This window comes from Ranitomeya variabilis, chromosome 1 (assembly GCF_051348905.1).
Source record: "Ranitomeya variabilis isolate aRanVar5 chromosome 1, aRanVar5.hap1, whole genome shotgun sequence".
Lineage (NCBI taxonomy): Eukaryota > Metazoa > Chordata > Amphibia > Anura > Dendrobatidae > Ranitomeya > Ranitomeya variabilis.
The window spans coordinates 259793435-259811137 of NC_135232.1; the positions used below are offsets into that span (position 1 = coordinate 259793435).

At 44.0% G+C, this 17703-nt stretch overlaps 2 protein-coding genes across 4 annotated transcripts in view; one reads left to right on the forward strand and one right to left on the reverse strand.

Moving 5' to 3' along the window:
* Positions 1–17703, forward strand: part of GNB1L (G protein subunit beta 1 like) — a 716249-nt gene that overhangs the window by 75480 nt on the left and 623066 nt on the right. The gene's annotated exons all lie outside the window — the stretch shown is intronic.
* The window catches only part of LOC143813489 (catechol O-methyltransferase-like), a 49261-nt gene continuing 32528 nt past the window's right edge, over positions 971–17703 (reverse strand). For 2 of the 3 annotated variants that reach the window (XM_077293388.1, XM_077293389.1), the window contains exon 5: positions 971–5683. In XM_077293388.1, the coding sequence (XP_077149503.1) occupies positions 5504–5683 (180 nt within the window). In that variant the 3' untranslated portion in view covers positions 971–5503. The remainder of the gene's footprint in view (positions 5684–17703) is intronic. The other variant, XR_013223609.1, reaches the window with a different exon arrangement.

Consider the following 17703-nt stretch of genomic DNA (forward strand, 5'->3'; position numbering starts at 1 on the left):
GCCCTCAGTCACTGGCTTTACCATTCTGGCGGAGAAAATTGCGCGGGAGCCCACGCCAATTTTTTCCGCCATTTAACCCTTTATTTCAGCAGCTACAGCGCTGAAATTTTGCACATACACACTACTAACATTAGTAGTGTGGAATATGCAAAAAAAAAAGGGGATATGAGATGGTTTACTGTATGTAAACCATGTCTCATATCCTGTCGGGTTTGTGCAGGAGAAATGAAAAGCCGGCAATTGAATTACCGACTTTTCACTAACACCGCTGCGTATTTCTCGCAAGTCACACTGCTGGTCCGTGTGGAATCCGTATTTTTCTCGCCCCTATAGACTTTCATTGGCGATTTTTTTTTGCGCAATACCCTGACAAACGCAGCGCATGTTTTGTTGTTTTTAAATATTTATGTTTACATAATATTTTATATTTATGGATTTATGCAAATTTTAATATACTTTGTAACCATCGTCATATATAATATAATAAAAGTTTATTCTGATATGTCCACGTCTTGATATTTCATTTGGTTCTTGGTGTCCTCTACTGAATTGTTTTGGTTTTAGTTTGCAGCATGCTGCGATTTTGTACGGCCGTAGAAAGCCGTATATTACGGATCCGTAATATACGGCTGATAGGAGCAGCCCCATTGAGAATCATTGTGCCGTATGTAATGCGAGTTTTACGGACGTAGTTTCTGCGCTCTTACGTCCGTAAAACACGCATGTGTGACCCCGGCCTCATACGAATGGTTTTCAAATGGTTTACAAGGGATGCAAAATCCCTTGTTAAATCCGTATTGCTCCGATAGCCATTTAGGAGTAATAACAAATCTCTGATATTCTAGGCTGGTAAAGGAGTTAATAGAAATTCCAGTGGTGGTTTATGCTGGTTATAGGTTGGCACCCAATATTTCTGGTGATAAAGGGTGCGGAAGAAACATATTGGGGAATATTTATAAAATTATGTCTAATTTTCACTACCTAATTCTTATGGATACACTGACCGTCGTTGGAGAGGCATACCGTAATTTACCACTTAGGGATAGTGAAAGACGGACACCAGCAACAGTTCAATTGAATTTAACTCACTACGAGGCATTCAGCATGATCATTAAAATAGCTCTTGAAGAGGTAACAGGCTTGAACATAAATGGAAAGTTGGTTTACATGAACGAGCGAACACTGACGACACTTTGTTTGCACTTGCGACACTCTGCTGGCAAACATATCGGCAGCAATTTCTTCACACAGACACAATCTTTTTCTCTTCTTGAAAGTCCTGCACAGAACACATTTATGGTGTTGGTCCCAGCCATTTTTCATAGTCACCTCTCCTCGCAGTGGTACACTGTAGTAGCTCTTGTCTGGCATCATGCACACTTGCGGCCTAGTCAATCAGTTTTCACATCACAATTCCTCACACACACATGCACTTGTATCTGTCTATCTCTGATGTAGTAATTCTGTAGTAAGATGATACTTATTTAGCCAACTTCACAGTCGGAATAAGCCTCCATGCATCTAATCTTCCTACTATAATGGCTACCATCTTCGCCCTGCCAGTAGATTCACTCTTCAATCATAGGAATAAGCCTTTTTCCTCCCCTCTGTGGTGGCAGTCCTTATGTCTGTAATGGTGGCTCTCTTATCCAGGATGTTTTTTTCTTTCTCCTGGGGCAGACTGCAACAACTGCAGTGCACAATGGATTGTCTTACATGTTCCTCTGTAGCCCTAACTAGTTTCCTGGCGTGCACACCATTTGGCAAGTGTTACTCATCCTTCTACTTGCTAGCAACCTATTTTGCAGACATTTTGCTTCTGAGATAAAAAAAAAAAACACAACTAATTCTTCAAGGGGGTATGGGCAGACTTGTAATGCCACACTCTCAATTATTCTGTCCTTCATGTAGTAGCTCAGTGTATTACCTATTTATACAAATTCATGACTCCTGTTATCCAATGGCCCGCTGTCTATTCATATTAGACCCACAGCATTTCTCCTACAAAATGCATTGATGCGCGCAACACCATTTCCTCGCATTACACTTGCATCTCTTTACTTAATCTGTCAGACAATAGTCACAGCATACATATAAACACATGGTAAAGTACAAAACACTGCATTACATATGACAACATATCCTAATATCAACATGGCATTAGCACAATCCCAAACAATTTAAGAAGTAGCAATGGGCGTTCAGCAACAGTTTGTGTATTCAGAAGAAGGCGGCAAACCCATATTCAACCCTTGCATATCCCACAACTGGCAAAAGTCAGTGATGGAGATGGTGTTTCTTTACCTTTATATTTTACTAGCTGAAGAGCCCAGCGTTGCCTGGGCATAGTAAATATCTGTGGTTAGTTATAGCACTTCACTTCTCTTATTTTCCCATCACTCTTCTCATTTTCCCCCTCACATCTCTCATTTTCTCCCTCACACCTCTCATTTTCCACCTCACTCCTTATTTTCCCTCACTCCTCTCATTCCCCCCTCACTCCTCTCATTCCCCCTAACACTTGTCATTTCGACCTCACATGTCATTTTCCGATCACTATTTTCCCTCGCTCCTCTCATTTTGCACTCACACCTTTTCATTTTCACCTCACATCTCTCATTTTCCCCTCAGTATATACATGTTTGTCATCTCCCTTATATATAGTATACACCTGCATGTCATCTCCTGTATATAGTATATACCTGTATGTCATCTCCCCTGTATATAGTATATACCTGTACTGTATGTCATCTCCCCTGTATATAGTATATACCTGCTGTATGTCATCTCTTCCTGTATATACCTATGTGTCATCACCTCTTTTATATAGTATATACCTGTATGTCATCTCCTCCTATATATAGTATTTACCTGTATGTCATCTCCTGTATATAGTATTTACCTGTATGTCATCTCCCCTGTATATAGTATATACCTGCTGTGTGTTATCTCCTCCTGTATATACCTGTGTCATCTCCTCTTTTATATAGTATATACCTGTATGTCATCTCCTCCTGTATATAGTATATACCTGTGTGTCATCTTCCCTATATATAGTATACACTCACCGGCCACTTTATTAGGTACACCATGCTAGTAACGGGTTGGACCCCCTTTTGCCTTCAGAACTGCCTCAATTCTTCGTGGCATAGATTCAACAAGGTGCTGGAAGCATTCCTCAGAGATTTTGGTCCATATTGACATGATGGCATCACACAGTTGCCGCAGATTTGTCGGCTGCACATCCCAAAGATGCTCCATACAAGGCAGGATGGATCCATGCTTTCATGTTGTTTACGCCAAATTCTGACCCTACCATCCGAATGTCGCAGCAGAAATCGAGACTCATCAGACCAAGCAACGTTTTTCCAATCTTCTACTGTCCAATTTCGATGAGCTTGTACAAATTGTAGCCTCAGTTTCCTGTTCTTAGCTGAAAGGAGTGGTACCCGGTGTGGTCTTCTGCTGCTGTAGCCCATCTGCCTCAAAGTTCGACGCACTGTGCGTTCAGAGATGCTCTTAGGCCTACCTTGGTTGTAACGGGTGGCGATTTGAGTCACTGTTGCCTTTCTATCAGCTCGAACCAGTCTGCCCATTCTCCTCTGACCTCTGGCATCAACAAGGCATTTCCGCCCACAGAACTGCCGCTCACTGGATTTTTTTTCTTTTTCGGACCATTCTCTGTAAACCCTAGAGATGGTTGTGTGTGAAAATCCCAGTAGATCAGCAGTTTCTGAAATACTCAGACCAGCCCTTCTGGCACCAACAACCATGCCACGTTCAAAGGCACTCAAATCACCTTTCTTCCCCATACTGATGCTCGGTTTGAACTGCAGGAGATTGTCTTGACCATGTCTACATGCCTAAATGCACTGAGTTGCCGCCATGTGATTGGCTGATTAGAAATTAAGTGTTAACAAGAAGTTGGACAGGTGTACCTAATAAAGTGGCCAGTGAGTGTATATGTGTGTGTCATCTCCTCCTGTATATAGTATATACCTGTATGTCATCTCCTCCTGTATATAGTATATACCTGTGTGTCATCTCCTCCTGTATATAGTATATATCTGTGTGTAATCTCCTCCTGTATTAGACCTCGTTCACAAGTTATTTGCTCAGTATTTTTACCTCGGTATTTGTAAGCTAAATTGGCAGCCTGATACATCCCCAGCCAACAGGAAGCCCTCCCCCCTGGCAGTATATATTAGCTCACACATACATATAATAGACAGGTCATGTGACTGACAGCTGCAGTATTTCCTATATGGTACAGTTGTTGCTCTTGTAGTTTGTCTGCTTATTAATCAGATTTTTATTTTTGAAGGATAATACCAGACTTGTGTGTGTTTTAGGGCGAGTTTCATGTGTCAAGATGTGTGTGTTGAGTTGCGTGTGGCGACATGCATGTAGCGACTTTTGGGAGATGAGTTTTGTGTGGCGACATGCGTGTAGCAACTTTTTGTGTCGAGTTGCATGTGACAGGTTAGTGTAGCAAGTTGTGTGCAGCAAGTTTTGCGCATGGCGAGTTTTATGTGTGGTGCGTTTTGAGTATGTGCAAGTTTTGTGAGGCAACTTTTGCATGTGTTGCAACTTTTGTGCATGTTTTGCGTGTGTCGAGTTTTCCATGAGGTGAGTTTTGCATGAGCCTAGTTTTGCATGTGGAGATTTTTGCATGTGGCGAATTTTGCGCGTGGCGAGTTTTGAGTGGCGACTTTTGTGTTTCAACTTTTATGTGGCGAGGTTGGTGTATGTGTGGTGCATTTTGTGTGTGTGTTCATATCCCCGTGTGTGGTGAGTGTCTCATGTCGGGGCCCCACCTTAGCAACTGTACGGTATATACTCTTTGGAGCCATCGCTCTCATTCTTTAAGTCCCCCTTGTTCACATCTGGCAGCTGTCAATTTGCCTCCAACACTTTTCCTTTCACTTTTTCCCCATTATATAGATAGGGGCAAAATTGGTGATTTGGAACGCGTGGGGTTAAGATTTCGCCTCACAACATAGCCTATGACCCTCTCAGGGTCCAGACGTGTGACTGTGCAAAATTTTGTGGCTGTAGCTGCGACGGTGCAGATGCCAATTCCGGACATACACACATACAGTACATACATACATACACACACACACACACACACACACACACACACACACACACACACACACACACACACACACTCACTCAGCTTTATATATTAGATAACTAATTTAGCCTGTTGTAGACATTGAAACGGCAAGAGCTAGTGGGAGATTTCATCTCTGAAGGTTACATAATTATGAATGCAGATCTGAGCTATATAACATAAGTAATATATGTAAATGTATTTAAACCTTTTATATGGATTTTTATATGTGTGGCATTGCATTCAAGTTAGTCACTATTGTGAAGATCAGTCTATATTCTTGTGATTTAGGACCCTGTTACCCCAGCACTGTACTGTTGGAAGGTACTTTGTTACATCTTTGTTGTCAGTGCAGGAACAAGCCCTGTAAAAGGACTATCGCATCTATCCTCTGAATACTGCCTTTTCCAGTGCATCTTTCTCATTCATGTACTCCAGAAATGAAGGATAGTGTGTGCAGTCATATCTTCCACAGGTACGGACATATTCCAGGAAATCTGGGGCACCTGGAACGATGACATTGTCGGCGAGAACAACAGAGCCCTTTTTTAGCAGGTTGCACTTCTGCAGAAAGAAAAAAACACTTGTTGTGAGCGAACCTGCAACATTAAACCTTCTGTTGTCTTAGAAGAAAAAAAAACACCAACAGCTAAATTGTTTACCAAAGTGGCACTTTGTATTATACTTTGGCTAGTAGCACCGTGTTTATTTCTGCATATGGCTGCTTTCACACTAGCGTCGGTATGGGCCCGTCGCAGTACGTCGTGCCAACGTACCGACGCATGCTGTGAAATAAATGCCCGACGTGGGCAGCGGAAGCAGTCTTACGATGCTTCCGCTGCCCCATTGCAAGGTTCGGGGAGGAGGGGGCGGAGTTTCGGCCGCGCATGTGCGGTCGAAAATGACAGACTCGACGCACAAAAAAAGTTACATGTAAGGTTCTTTTATGGCGGCGGCCCGCCAAAACACGACGCAACCGTCGCACGACGGTTGCGACGTGTGGCAATACGTCGCAATTAGTGTTGAGCATTCCGATACCGCAAGTATCGGGTATCGGCCGATACTTGCGGTATCGGAATTCCGATACCGAGATCCGATACTTTTGTGGTATCGGGAATCGGTATCGGAACCATATTAATGTGTAAAATAAAGAATTAAAATGAAAAATATTGATATACTCACCTCTCCAACGCAGCCTGGACCTTACCGATGTAACCGGCATCTTCCGTTCCTAAGAATGGCGCTTGAAAGACCTTAGATGACGTCACGGCTTGTGATTGGTCGCGTGCGGTCACGTGACCGCTCAGCGACCAATCACAAGCCGTGACATCATCTAAAGGTCTTTCAAGCGCCATTCTTAGGAACGGAAGATGCCGATTACTACCAGGGCGCGTCAGAGGGTGAGTATGTCAATATTTTTTATTTTAATTCTTTATTTTACACATTAATATGGATCCCAGGGCCTGAAGGGGAGTTTCCTCTCCTTCAGACCCTGGGAACCATCAGGATACCTTCCGATACTTGGTGTCCCATTGACTTGTATTGGTATCGGGTATCGGTATCTGCGATATCCGATATTTTTCGGGTATCGGCCGATACTATCCGATACCGATACTTTCAAGTATCGGACGGTATCGCTCAACACTAGTCGCAATGCGTCGGTAATGTTAGTCTATGGGGAAAAAGCACATCCTGCAGACAACTTTGCAGGATGCGTTTTTTCTCCTGAACGATGCATTGCAACGTATTGCAAACTACGCTAGTGTGAAAGTAGCCTATGGCGTTCATACGCAATGCTGAATACATAGTAATGGTTTGAAATTTTTCTTAACATTTTTAAATTGTTTGATTTCCCTAACTTCATGAATTTGCCTTCTTGGTTGTACAATTTCTATACTGAAAAGTGTATATTTTAGGCACCCAGTGAGGGAGCAATTGGCATTCAAATCCTATTAACAGCCATAAAATGATTAGGTACAACACATGCCTAAAGGTACTGTCACACCGTGCAATTTTCTGCACGATCCGTGACGTCGCAGCGTCGTATGAGTATCGCTCCAGCGTCGTAGACCGCGGTCACACTTTGCAATCACGGCGCTGGAGCGATGCCGAGGTTCGCTGGTAACCAGGGTAAACATCGGGTTACTAAGCGCAGGGCCGCGCTTAGTAACCCGATGTTTACCCTGGTTACCAGCGTAAAAGTTAAAAAAAACAAACTGTACATACTCACCATCTGATGTCTGTCAGGTCCCTTGCAGTCTGCTTCCCGCTCTGACTGAGTGCAGCCGTACAGTGAGAGCAGAGTGCAGCGGTGACGTCACCGCTGTGATCTGCTCTCACTTTCCGGCTAGCGCTCACAGTCAGAGCGGGAAGCAGACTGCAAGGGACCTGACAGACATCAGATGGTGAGTATGTACGGTTTGTTTTTTTTTACTTTTACGCTGGTAACCACGGTAAACATCGGGTTACTAAGCGCGGCCCTGCGCTTAGTAACCCGATGTTTACCCTGGTTACCAGCGAACGCATCGCTGGATCGCTGTCACACACAACGATCCAGCGATGACAGCGGGAGATCCAGCGACGAAAGAAAGTTTCAAACGATCTGCTACGACGTACGATTCTCAGCAGGGTCCCTGATCGCTGCTGCGTGTCAGACACTGCGATATCGTAACGATATCGCTAGAACGTCACGAATCGTACCGTCGTAGCGATCAAAATTGCACTGTGTGACAGTACCCTAACAGTATCTCAATGTACTCATTATTAGGTCTGTAACGATCACGGTCACAGAGGGTGTGACCCCAAACGGGCCGTGCGGGAAAGGGGTCTGCCGATGCCAGTGATTATTTCAGCTAGATGTGCGTCCAAATATGCACATTCAGCGGAAATGTATTGCAGAGTTCCGCTAAATCTCTGCATTGCAATACACGCCACCAACCAATTAGTGTCAGGCAGTTGATGGCCCCTGTGTCGGCTTTAGAAGAGGAAACAGCACATCATGTGAGTGGGGGAAGATGAGACGAATAGAGAACAGCGAAAGAACAGGGAATATTACTGGGATGGACCCAGGATGGGAGACATTATTACTGGAAAGGGACTGGATGGTGAGATTGTACCAGGATGAGGGACATTATACCAGGCTGAAGGACATTATTTCTGCAAGAGATCCAGGATGGGGGACATTATTACTGCAAGGGGCCCAGGATTGGGGACATTAGTACCAGAAGGTGCTCCATATGGAGGACATTGTACCTGTAAAGGGCCAAGGATGGATGACATTAGTACAGGATGGGGGACAATATTACTTTATGGGGAGGGAAAGTGTCTTTATAGGATTTAGAATGCTGCAAGGGCTCATACATCTGAACAAAATGAAGGATGGGGCCCAGGTCCAAATTTTGTACAGGGGGCTATCAGACTTTAATTACACCATGGGTCACTATACAGTAGTTGATATACTGTATGACTCTACAAAGGGATAGTATTCCATTATATTCCATTATATAGAAAACACATAATGACAGCCTCAGCTTTTCCATAGAAAAGCAACACGAGTGAGATGTGAGTGGCTAAATTGTAGCTTCAATGAATACAAATCTAGATGACAATACATAGCCTTGTGAGAATTGCCACTATATAACAGAAATTATTTTTATTAAAGTGTTCTTCGATATGATATATGCCTACAGATGCATACAGTCATCTGAGTTGCATTCTCAGCCTGCTGCCATGTTTTAACCTTTACAAATAAAAGAGGATTTAAGGGACGGTGTTTGTATTTTCTCACATTACCCAATTGTAGCCTAAGGCAACAACCCCTCTAAGATTTCTCTTTGTTACTACGTATTTGGGATTGAAAGGGAAGTGGTAGTTTTTGCTGATAAAAAAAACATTGTACCTTAGGGTACCGTCACACATTGAAATTTTCATCGCTGCGACGGCACGATCCGTGACGTCGCAGCGATCGTATGAATATCGCTCCAGCGTCGTAGACTGCGGTCACACGTTGCAATCACGGCGCTGGAGCGATGCCGAAGTCCCCGGGTAACCAGGGTAAACATCGGGTAACTAAGCGCAGGGCCTCGCTTAGTAACCCGATGTTTACCCTGGTTACCAGCGTAAACGTAAAAAAACAAACAGTACATACTCACCCGTCGGTGTCCTTCAGGTCCCTTGCCGTCTGCTTCCTGCTCTGAGTGCAGCCGTACAGTGAGAGCAGATCGCAGCACCGCTGTGATCTGCTCTCACTTTCCGGCCGGCACTCAGAGCAGGAAGCAGACGGCAAGGGACCTGAAGGACACCGACGGGTGAGTATGTACTGTTTGTTTTTTTACGTTTACGCTTGTAACCAGGGTAAACATCGGGTTACTAAGCGCGGCCCTGCGCTTAGTTACCCGATGTTTACCCTGGTTACAAGCGAAGACATCGCTGGATCGCTGTCACACACAACGATCCAGCGATGTCAGCGGGTGATCAAGCGACGAAAGAAAGTTCCATACGATCTGCTACGACGTACGATTCTCAGCAGGATCCCTGATCGCTGCTGCGTGTCAGACACTGCGATATCGTAACGATATCGCTAGAACGTCACGAATCGTAACGTCGTAGCGATGGAAATTTCAATGTGTGACGGTACCCTAAAACTCTGATTATACAACATTACAGCAATGTCAAGATAAGCTGGCAGAATGGGTAAAAACATGCAGAATTTTTATGTTCATAAATGTAAAGTAATAATAATACTGTTTATACAGGGAACAGGTGAACAGATTAATATAGACATAGGCTATGCAACTGCAGCCAGGTATGTTTTACTCTGAGGTGTTTCACAGAACATATACTTTGAAAAAGTAAAAAAAGGGGAGAAGCCAGCGCTGCTTGTGGTCAGAACGCAAAACATAAAGTGCACATGCACAGTATTGATTTCTAACTGAGTTTCAAAAATGAGACATTTAGCAAACAATTGATCAATTCTTTTAGCCACCCCGCCACTTCACGGCATTCTCATAATAGGGCAGTCCTACTCTGCCTGCCTAACCAGCACCACAGATGAAGGGTGAGACAGGTTGGAGGTTGGACCTGTAATGTCTATGTCCAGACCTGGTCAACCTTTATCTGTGCTGTCCTCTCTGGTGCCATGGGAGTGATTCAGAAATGCTTCAGGTACCGCTTGCATTTAATGTGGTCTTGCTTTTTAGAGGCCGTAATGGCACAGCGAATATAAAAAATGTAGAGTAGGACTGCCCCATTATGAGAATGCAGTGAAGTGGCGGGGTAGCTCAAAGAATTGATCAATTGTTTGCTAAATGTCTTATTTTTGAAACTCAGTTAGAAATCAATATGTGCATGTGCACTTTATGTCTTGCATTCTGACCTGAAGCAGCGCTGGCTTCTCCCCCTTTTTTACATATACTTTGAAAAGTCAGATGTGGACTATATCTCTCCAGTTTGGGTCAGGTGTGGAAGGGGGCAATGTTATTATCTTTTCATCTTTAAGGCCTTTACTGGCTACCCAAGCAGTGGAGTACTTTGATATGTGATTAAATATTGTCTTACATAAAAATCGTTGTTTTCCTGAAAGATGTAGACTTTTTCCTGCACCACTGTCTACCGCTCAAGCCCAGACTGCAGGTACAACTGGAATAAAGGAACTGGTAGGACCCAGTTCAGACTGGAAGGACAGGAACAGTTTCAGTAAGGACTAGGACACAGGAAGGCACAACAGGAAAACAGGGATGGGTAGGTCCCAGTTCATACTAGGAGCAGTTTCAGGAAGGGCTGCGACACAGACAACTACCAATCAAATACCGAAACATATAGGACCCAGTCCAGACTGGACAGACAAGGAGCCACAGGTGCGGAAGAGATGCAGAGCCGCAAGTGTGGAACAGGTGTAGAGCTGCAGGTGCGGTAAAGGTGCAGAGCCGCAGGTGCAGTACAGCAAGGAAACCGCTGATGCGATCAAGCATGAAACCGCAGACAGGGTCAGGTAGAAAGCCACAGACGGGGTCAGGTAGAAAGCCACAGATGGGGTCAGGCAGGAAGCCGCAGACAAGGTCAGGCAGGAAGCCGCAGACAGGGTCAGGCAGGAAGCCGCAGACCAAAGGCAGGAAGCAGCAAATGCGGTCAGGCAGGAAGCAGCAGGCATGGTCAGGCAGGAAGCCACAGATGTGATCAAGCATAGGACAATAATAAGGACAAGTGCACACAAAACAGGATAGAGTTCACACTAGACCAATACCAGGATAGGTACGAGCAGGACAGACAGGACCAGATTCACACAGGTACATACAAAGAAATAGCAAGTGTACATAAAGATCACCAACGTTGAGGCCATGTGCACACGTTCAGGATTGTTAGCGTTTTTTTCGCGTTTTTTCGCTATAAAAACGTGATAAAAACGCGAAAAAAAACGCTTACATAAGCCTCCTATTATTTACAGGGTATTCCGCATTTTTGGTGCAAATGTTGCGATTTTTTCCGCGAAAAAATCGCATAGCGGAAAAAAAAGCAACATGTTCATTAAAAATGCGGAATTGCAGGGATTCCGCACACCTAGGGGTCCATTGATCTGCTTACTTCCCGCACGGGGCTGTGCACACCATGCGGGAAGTAAGCAGATTATATGCGGTTGGTACCCAGGGTGGAGGAGAGGAGACTCTCCTCCACGCACTGGGCACCATATAAGTGGTCAAAAAATAAGAAATAAAATAATAAACAGTCCTATACTCACCCTCGATGTCTTGCCGCCTCCTCGCACGCTGCCGTTCGGTTTCTGTACCTGGTGTGCGCTGAAGGACCTCGCCGAATGACGTCACTGTCCTGTGATTGGTCGTGAGCGGTCATGTGACCGCTCACGTGACCGTGACGTCACGGGAGGTCCTGTGCGCACAGACCAGCTATACGGAACGGACGCCGGTGAGATGTCTGGGTGAGTATAAGCATTTTTTTATTTTTTTTATTATTTTTAAACATTCTATCTTTTACTATAGATGCTGCATAGGCAGCATCTATAGTAAAAAGTTGGTCACACTTGTCAAACGCTATGTTTGACAAGTGTGACCAACCTGTCAGTCAGTTTTCCAAGCGATGCTACAGATCGCAGGGAAAACTTTAGCATTCTGCAAGCTAATTACGCTTGCAGAATGCTAAAAAAACGCGAAAAAAACGGAAAAAAAACGCAAAAAAAAAAATGCGGATTTCTTGCAGAAAATTTCCGGTTTTCTTCAGGAATTTTCTGCAAGAAATCCGCAACGTGTGCACATGGCCTGAGAACAGAATAGAGATAGATGCTGGTTCAGATACTGCATTTTTTTTAGATAAGTGTCAGTACAGAAACTTCAGGTCTTAAGAGATAGAAGCAGGTTCAGACACTGCAAATTAAAGGAATAGGAACAGGGACAAAAAACAATAGGGTAGGGAAAGATCCAGACTTGGATACAAACAGGTTCTGGGATAGGTCCTAATTCAGACAAGGACAGACACAGGTACAGGTTCAGGATTCAGACCTGGGTACTCAGCCCCCAGGGTGGAGGAAACTGGAAAGGTCAGATACAAACACAGAATCAGGGTTCTGGCCTGGGTATACAGCCCTCAGAATGTCAGAAATGGAAACAAGCAAGATCAGAAACAGGACAGGACCTGGCAACTCAGTAATTGCCAACAGACAAAAAGAGAATGTTGCTCAGGCACCTTCCCAGTGGGGAGGTGTCTTAAGTACCAGTTGCCTCTTAGCAATAGGCTGGGTACACATTAGGAGTGCGTGCACTGTCTCTAAGAATCAGGAAGGGCACATGCGGCTACCCTAAGCACACAGCCAGGAAGTATGCACACAGCAAGCAGAGGGCACGGGGCTAACAGCATAAGCAAGCAGAGGACAAAACTCACTGCATGTGTCAGCAGAAACAGAGAATAACGGGAGCAGAACCTCAGATCTGCCAGACCTGGGTGCAGCGTTCAATAGGCTATATCTTGAACCGGTTACAAAATATCAATACCTCAGATACACGTGATAAACTGGATAATGAGGTAGTCTATAGTATATTGTGCCATGAATACTGCACCTATATTGCACCAGCCCTAAAGCCTAAAAGGCCCACTGGGCCTTCAGTCTAACCTTATCACCAATATGGACAAAAGGGCGATAGTGCATGTGAAATACCTGTGGTCATGTTGGTCCGAGAATCTGCCCCGCACTGTTACACCTCGACGCGCGTTTCTCCACGCCTGTGGCTTCGTCAGGAGCTCCTGACGAAGCCACAGGCGTGGAGAAACGCGCGTCGAAGTGTAACAGTGCGGGGCAGATTCTCGGACCAACATGACCACAGGTATTTCACATGCACTATCGCCCTTTTGTCCATATTGGTGATAAGGTTAGACTGAAGGCCCAGTGGGCCTTTTAGGCTTTAGGGCTGGTGCAATATAGGTGCAGCATTCATGGCACAATATACTATAGACTACCTCATTATCCAGTTTATCACGTGTATCTGAGGTATTGATATTTTGTAACCGGTTCAAGATATAGCCTATTGAACGCTGCACCCAGGTCTGGCAGATCTGAGGTTCTGCTCCCGTTATTCTCTGTTTCTGCTGACATTTATCCACAGATGGTTTATTCCATCTGAGTTGTACTCTTCTGTGTATAGTATTGATCTAATGAATTTCTGTATTGCGGTTATTTTTAACTATTAAATAAATGTATATTGGAAACTACTCCTCCAATTTGTCTCTCTATTGGTGTATATTATGATGTGGAGGCATTTTAGTTCCTCCCCTCATTTTGGTTTTTGAAATTGGTATATGAGGCGCCCTCTTTAGGAATATAAAACTCACTGCATGGCCTGGAGTGGTGAGTAAGTCGGTAACCTGCATGGTGGGGGACAGGAAGAAGGTGTCTTCTAAAAACTGCCATTAGGTTTTGGAGTTGATTTTGAGTCCATTTTCAACCCAAAAAGGTTCAACTTGCTCATCTTTAAAAATACCAGCACATAACATCCCATAGAATGTAAGTCCGCAAGGACAGGGTTCTCTTCCCTCTGTACCAGTCTGTCATTATAAATTCGGTTACTGTAAACGATATTTATAACTCTGCACGTAACCCCTTTCTCTTGTACAGCACCATGGAATTAATGGTGCTATATAAATAAATAATAATAACAGTACCCAATCTCTACCTTGCTGACGTCTGAGTTGCATTTGAGGTATATGTTGTTAATAATCCAACCACGGGCCCATCCATCTGGCCCATCAAGAGTCACTCATCTTATCAGTCCACAAACCTTTGACTAATCTGTCTTCAGATATTTCTTGGTCTTGACATTTCAACTTATGTGTTCTGTTCAATGGTGGTCAGGTTTTAGCCTTCCTTACCTTACCAGTCTCTGAGAACTGAACACCTTTTGATTTTGGGCTCTTCATGAAGGTTGCAGTTCTGGAATATGACAGCACTGGAGGATAATGGGGTCCTGGTTGCTTCATGTGTGACTCTTCACAAATCTTTAGCACGTAATATGCATCTTTTTTCTTAACACAGTTTTTTGCGACTCTGCTGACTATTTTCAATAAAACTTTTGCTGGACCTGTGATCATGCCCCAATATCTTAGCAATTTCAAGTGTGCTGCATCCTTTGGTAAAATTTTTAACCATTTGGCCTTTTCAGAATTAGTTAAATCTCTTTTTTGGCCCATTTTGTCTGAGATACACTGTGTTCCAAATTATTATGCAAATTATATTTCCTCATATTTTCTCTAAATTACATACCTGAATTGCAGTCATTGTTATTTTCCAGTCATCTACTATCCTAGTATAATTGCAATGTTTTGGAACAAACTGCCTATGAAAACAGTATATTTAAAAAAAAAACAAAAAAAAAAAACACTCAAAATGCATGTTCCAAATGATTATGCACAGCAGAGTTTTCAACCTTTTTTTTTTATTTTGAACAAAAAAATGGTCAATTGTGAAGTTATAAGCCTTATCAGCTTATTACAAAATGAAATCAAACTGTTTTCAAGTGAAAACTTTATTCTAGGTGATGTTACATTTGCACATAGGACCCCTTGTTCGAAAGAAGCTTCTGAACTCTCTCGTCCATTGAATTTGTCAGTTTTTGGATGGTTTCTGCTTCAATTGTTTTGCATGTGGACAGAATACCCTCCCAGAGCTGTTGCTTAGATGTGAACTGCCTCCCGCCATCGTAGACACTCCTTTTGATGATGCTCCAGAGGTTCTCAATGGGGTTGAGGTCAGGGGAAGATGATGGCCACACCATAAGTTTGTCCTTTTTTATGCCCATAGCAGCCAGAGATGCAGATGTGTTTTTTGCAGCATAATACGGTGCATTATCATGCATGAAAATGATCTTGCTGCAGAAAGCATGGTTCTTCCTCTTGAACCATGGCAGGAAGTGGTGTTTTAGAAACTCCACATAGATTATGGAGTTCATCTTTACCCCTTCAGGGATAATAAAGGGGCCGACAATCTCTCTCCCCATGATTCCAGCCCAAAACATTACTCCACCTCCTCCTTGTTGGTGCCTTAGCCGTGTTTTCATGGGGTGTCCATCAACCAGCCATCCTCCACTCCATCCATCTGGACCATCGAGCATTGCACGGCACTCATCGGTGAACAAAACAGTTTGGATGTCAGTCTTCATGTATCGTTTGGCCCACTGGAGCCATTTCTGCTTGTGTGCAGTGGATAGAGGTGGTCGATAGGATGGCTTACGCACCTCTGAAGGACCCTGCATCTTGTTGTTCTGGGGACGTTGGAGGCACCAGCAGCTTCAAAAACTTGTCTTCTGCTATGACAAGGCATTTTTTCAGCTGCTCTTTTAACCTTACGCAATTGCCTGTTGGAAAGAGTCCTCAATTTTTCCTTATCAGCACGCACACGTGTGTGCTGGGAATCAGCTATATACTTCTTGATTGTGCGATGATCACGATGAAGTGTCTTGGCAATGTTGATTGTAGTCATGCCTTGACCTAAATACTCCACAATTTGTTGCTTCTCAGCAGCCGACACATCCTTTTTCTTTCCCATTTTGGCAAAAAATGTAGGCTGCTTAATAATGTGGAACAACCTTCTTAAGTAGTCTTGCCTTTATTTGGACACACCTGCCAAACTAATTTGCACAGGTATCTGCAATTGCTTTCAGTGATATAAAGAGCGCTGACACACATCACCATCAATGAGTTTAAATGACAAACAAAAAAATTCTAACCTTATCACTCCTAAACTCTTTGTGCATAATAATTTGGAACACAGTGTAAAAAAAAGCTGCCTAATAATTCTGCACACCTTGATAAAGAGTATTAATATCCTTAGGCCACAACCTACATCATTAAACAAATGCACATCACCTGATATGCTTCATCCAATAAGTGTTCACGTTTATATATTTAGTTTGGCGTTGGAAAATATGTCTAAAATGATGATATAGTCAAAATTAGTGATGAGCGAGTGTTTTCTCAAACACGCTCGGGTGGTCTCCGAGTATTTATTAGTGTTCAGAGATTAAGTTTTCATCGCCTCAGCTGAATGATTCAACGTCACCGCGATGTTGTTGTGAACCGAATCACCTCTGTGGATGCCTGAAGCGATTCAGCTCCTGGCGTGACTGATGGGACACATGCACCGCAATCAATTGTGCATTAGGGGTAAGTGGGGGTTCTATAAGATCCTGCCAGATACACACTGCAACACCGCCCCTGAAGAAGCCGTCGCAAAACGCGCGTTGAGGCAGCACGGTGTGGACTCCTATATTGCAATATGGGTAAGAAACTCCGGGTCGGGGAAATTTTCATAATGATGAGTTCCCAGTATATTTGATTAAATTATTTACCCTGTCCTACTTTCTTTCCCCATCTATCTTGAAAGCACTTTACTATTAAATATATTTGGAGCAGTATTAGGAGGTCACACTGCTCTTTGGTTCTATCTTGCATTCCTTGCTGAACATGTAATTTTGTATAATTGTATTTTGCATTCATTGTTTTTGATATAGTATGTGTTAGGGGTCGAGTTCCTGCCTCTGCACAGGGGGAATCTCGATCCATCTCCGCTGCGGTCTCCCATTCTTCTCCTGCTACAGTGGAGCCTGCTCAGCGAAGGCGTCGGTCCCAGCGTCATGCTCAGTTTGACACTGTGCGAAGGGTTACTGCTGTCCTTCCAGCTTCTGCCATTGTGGCCAGCAGCGAGCAGACGTCTTTGGGACTAAGTCCTACTTTTCCTCTTCTGAGCATACCCAGGGTAAGATCTCTCATTGGAGAACAAGGGTCACATGCTCAGGTACTGCAGCAAATCCTATTGGTCCTCTAGGAAGGTCCTGAAGGTGTTCAACGTCTGTGGCAGTCTCTCATTGGTCCTTCTAGGAAGGTCCTGTACTTGCTGCAGCTATAAGAGGTGCGCATGACCGCACGGCCATGCGCTAGTGTCAATTTATGTACGAGCTCAGCGCCAGTGTGGTCATGTTTGTGTGTGTATTCAGGGACCCGGCTGAAATAAGCCCCTAGAATGCTGGCACCTCCGGCGAGGAGTTTGGTGTGTGTGTGTATTCAGGGACCCGGCTGAAATAAGCCCCTAG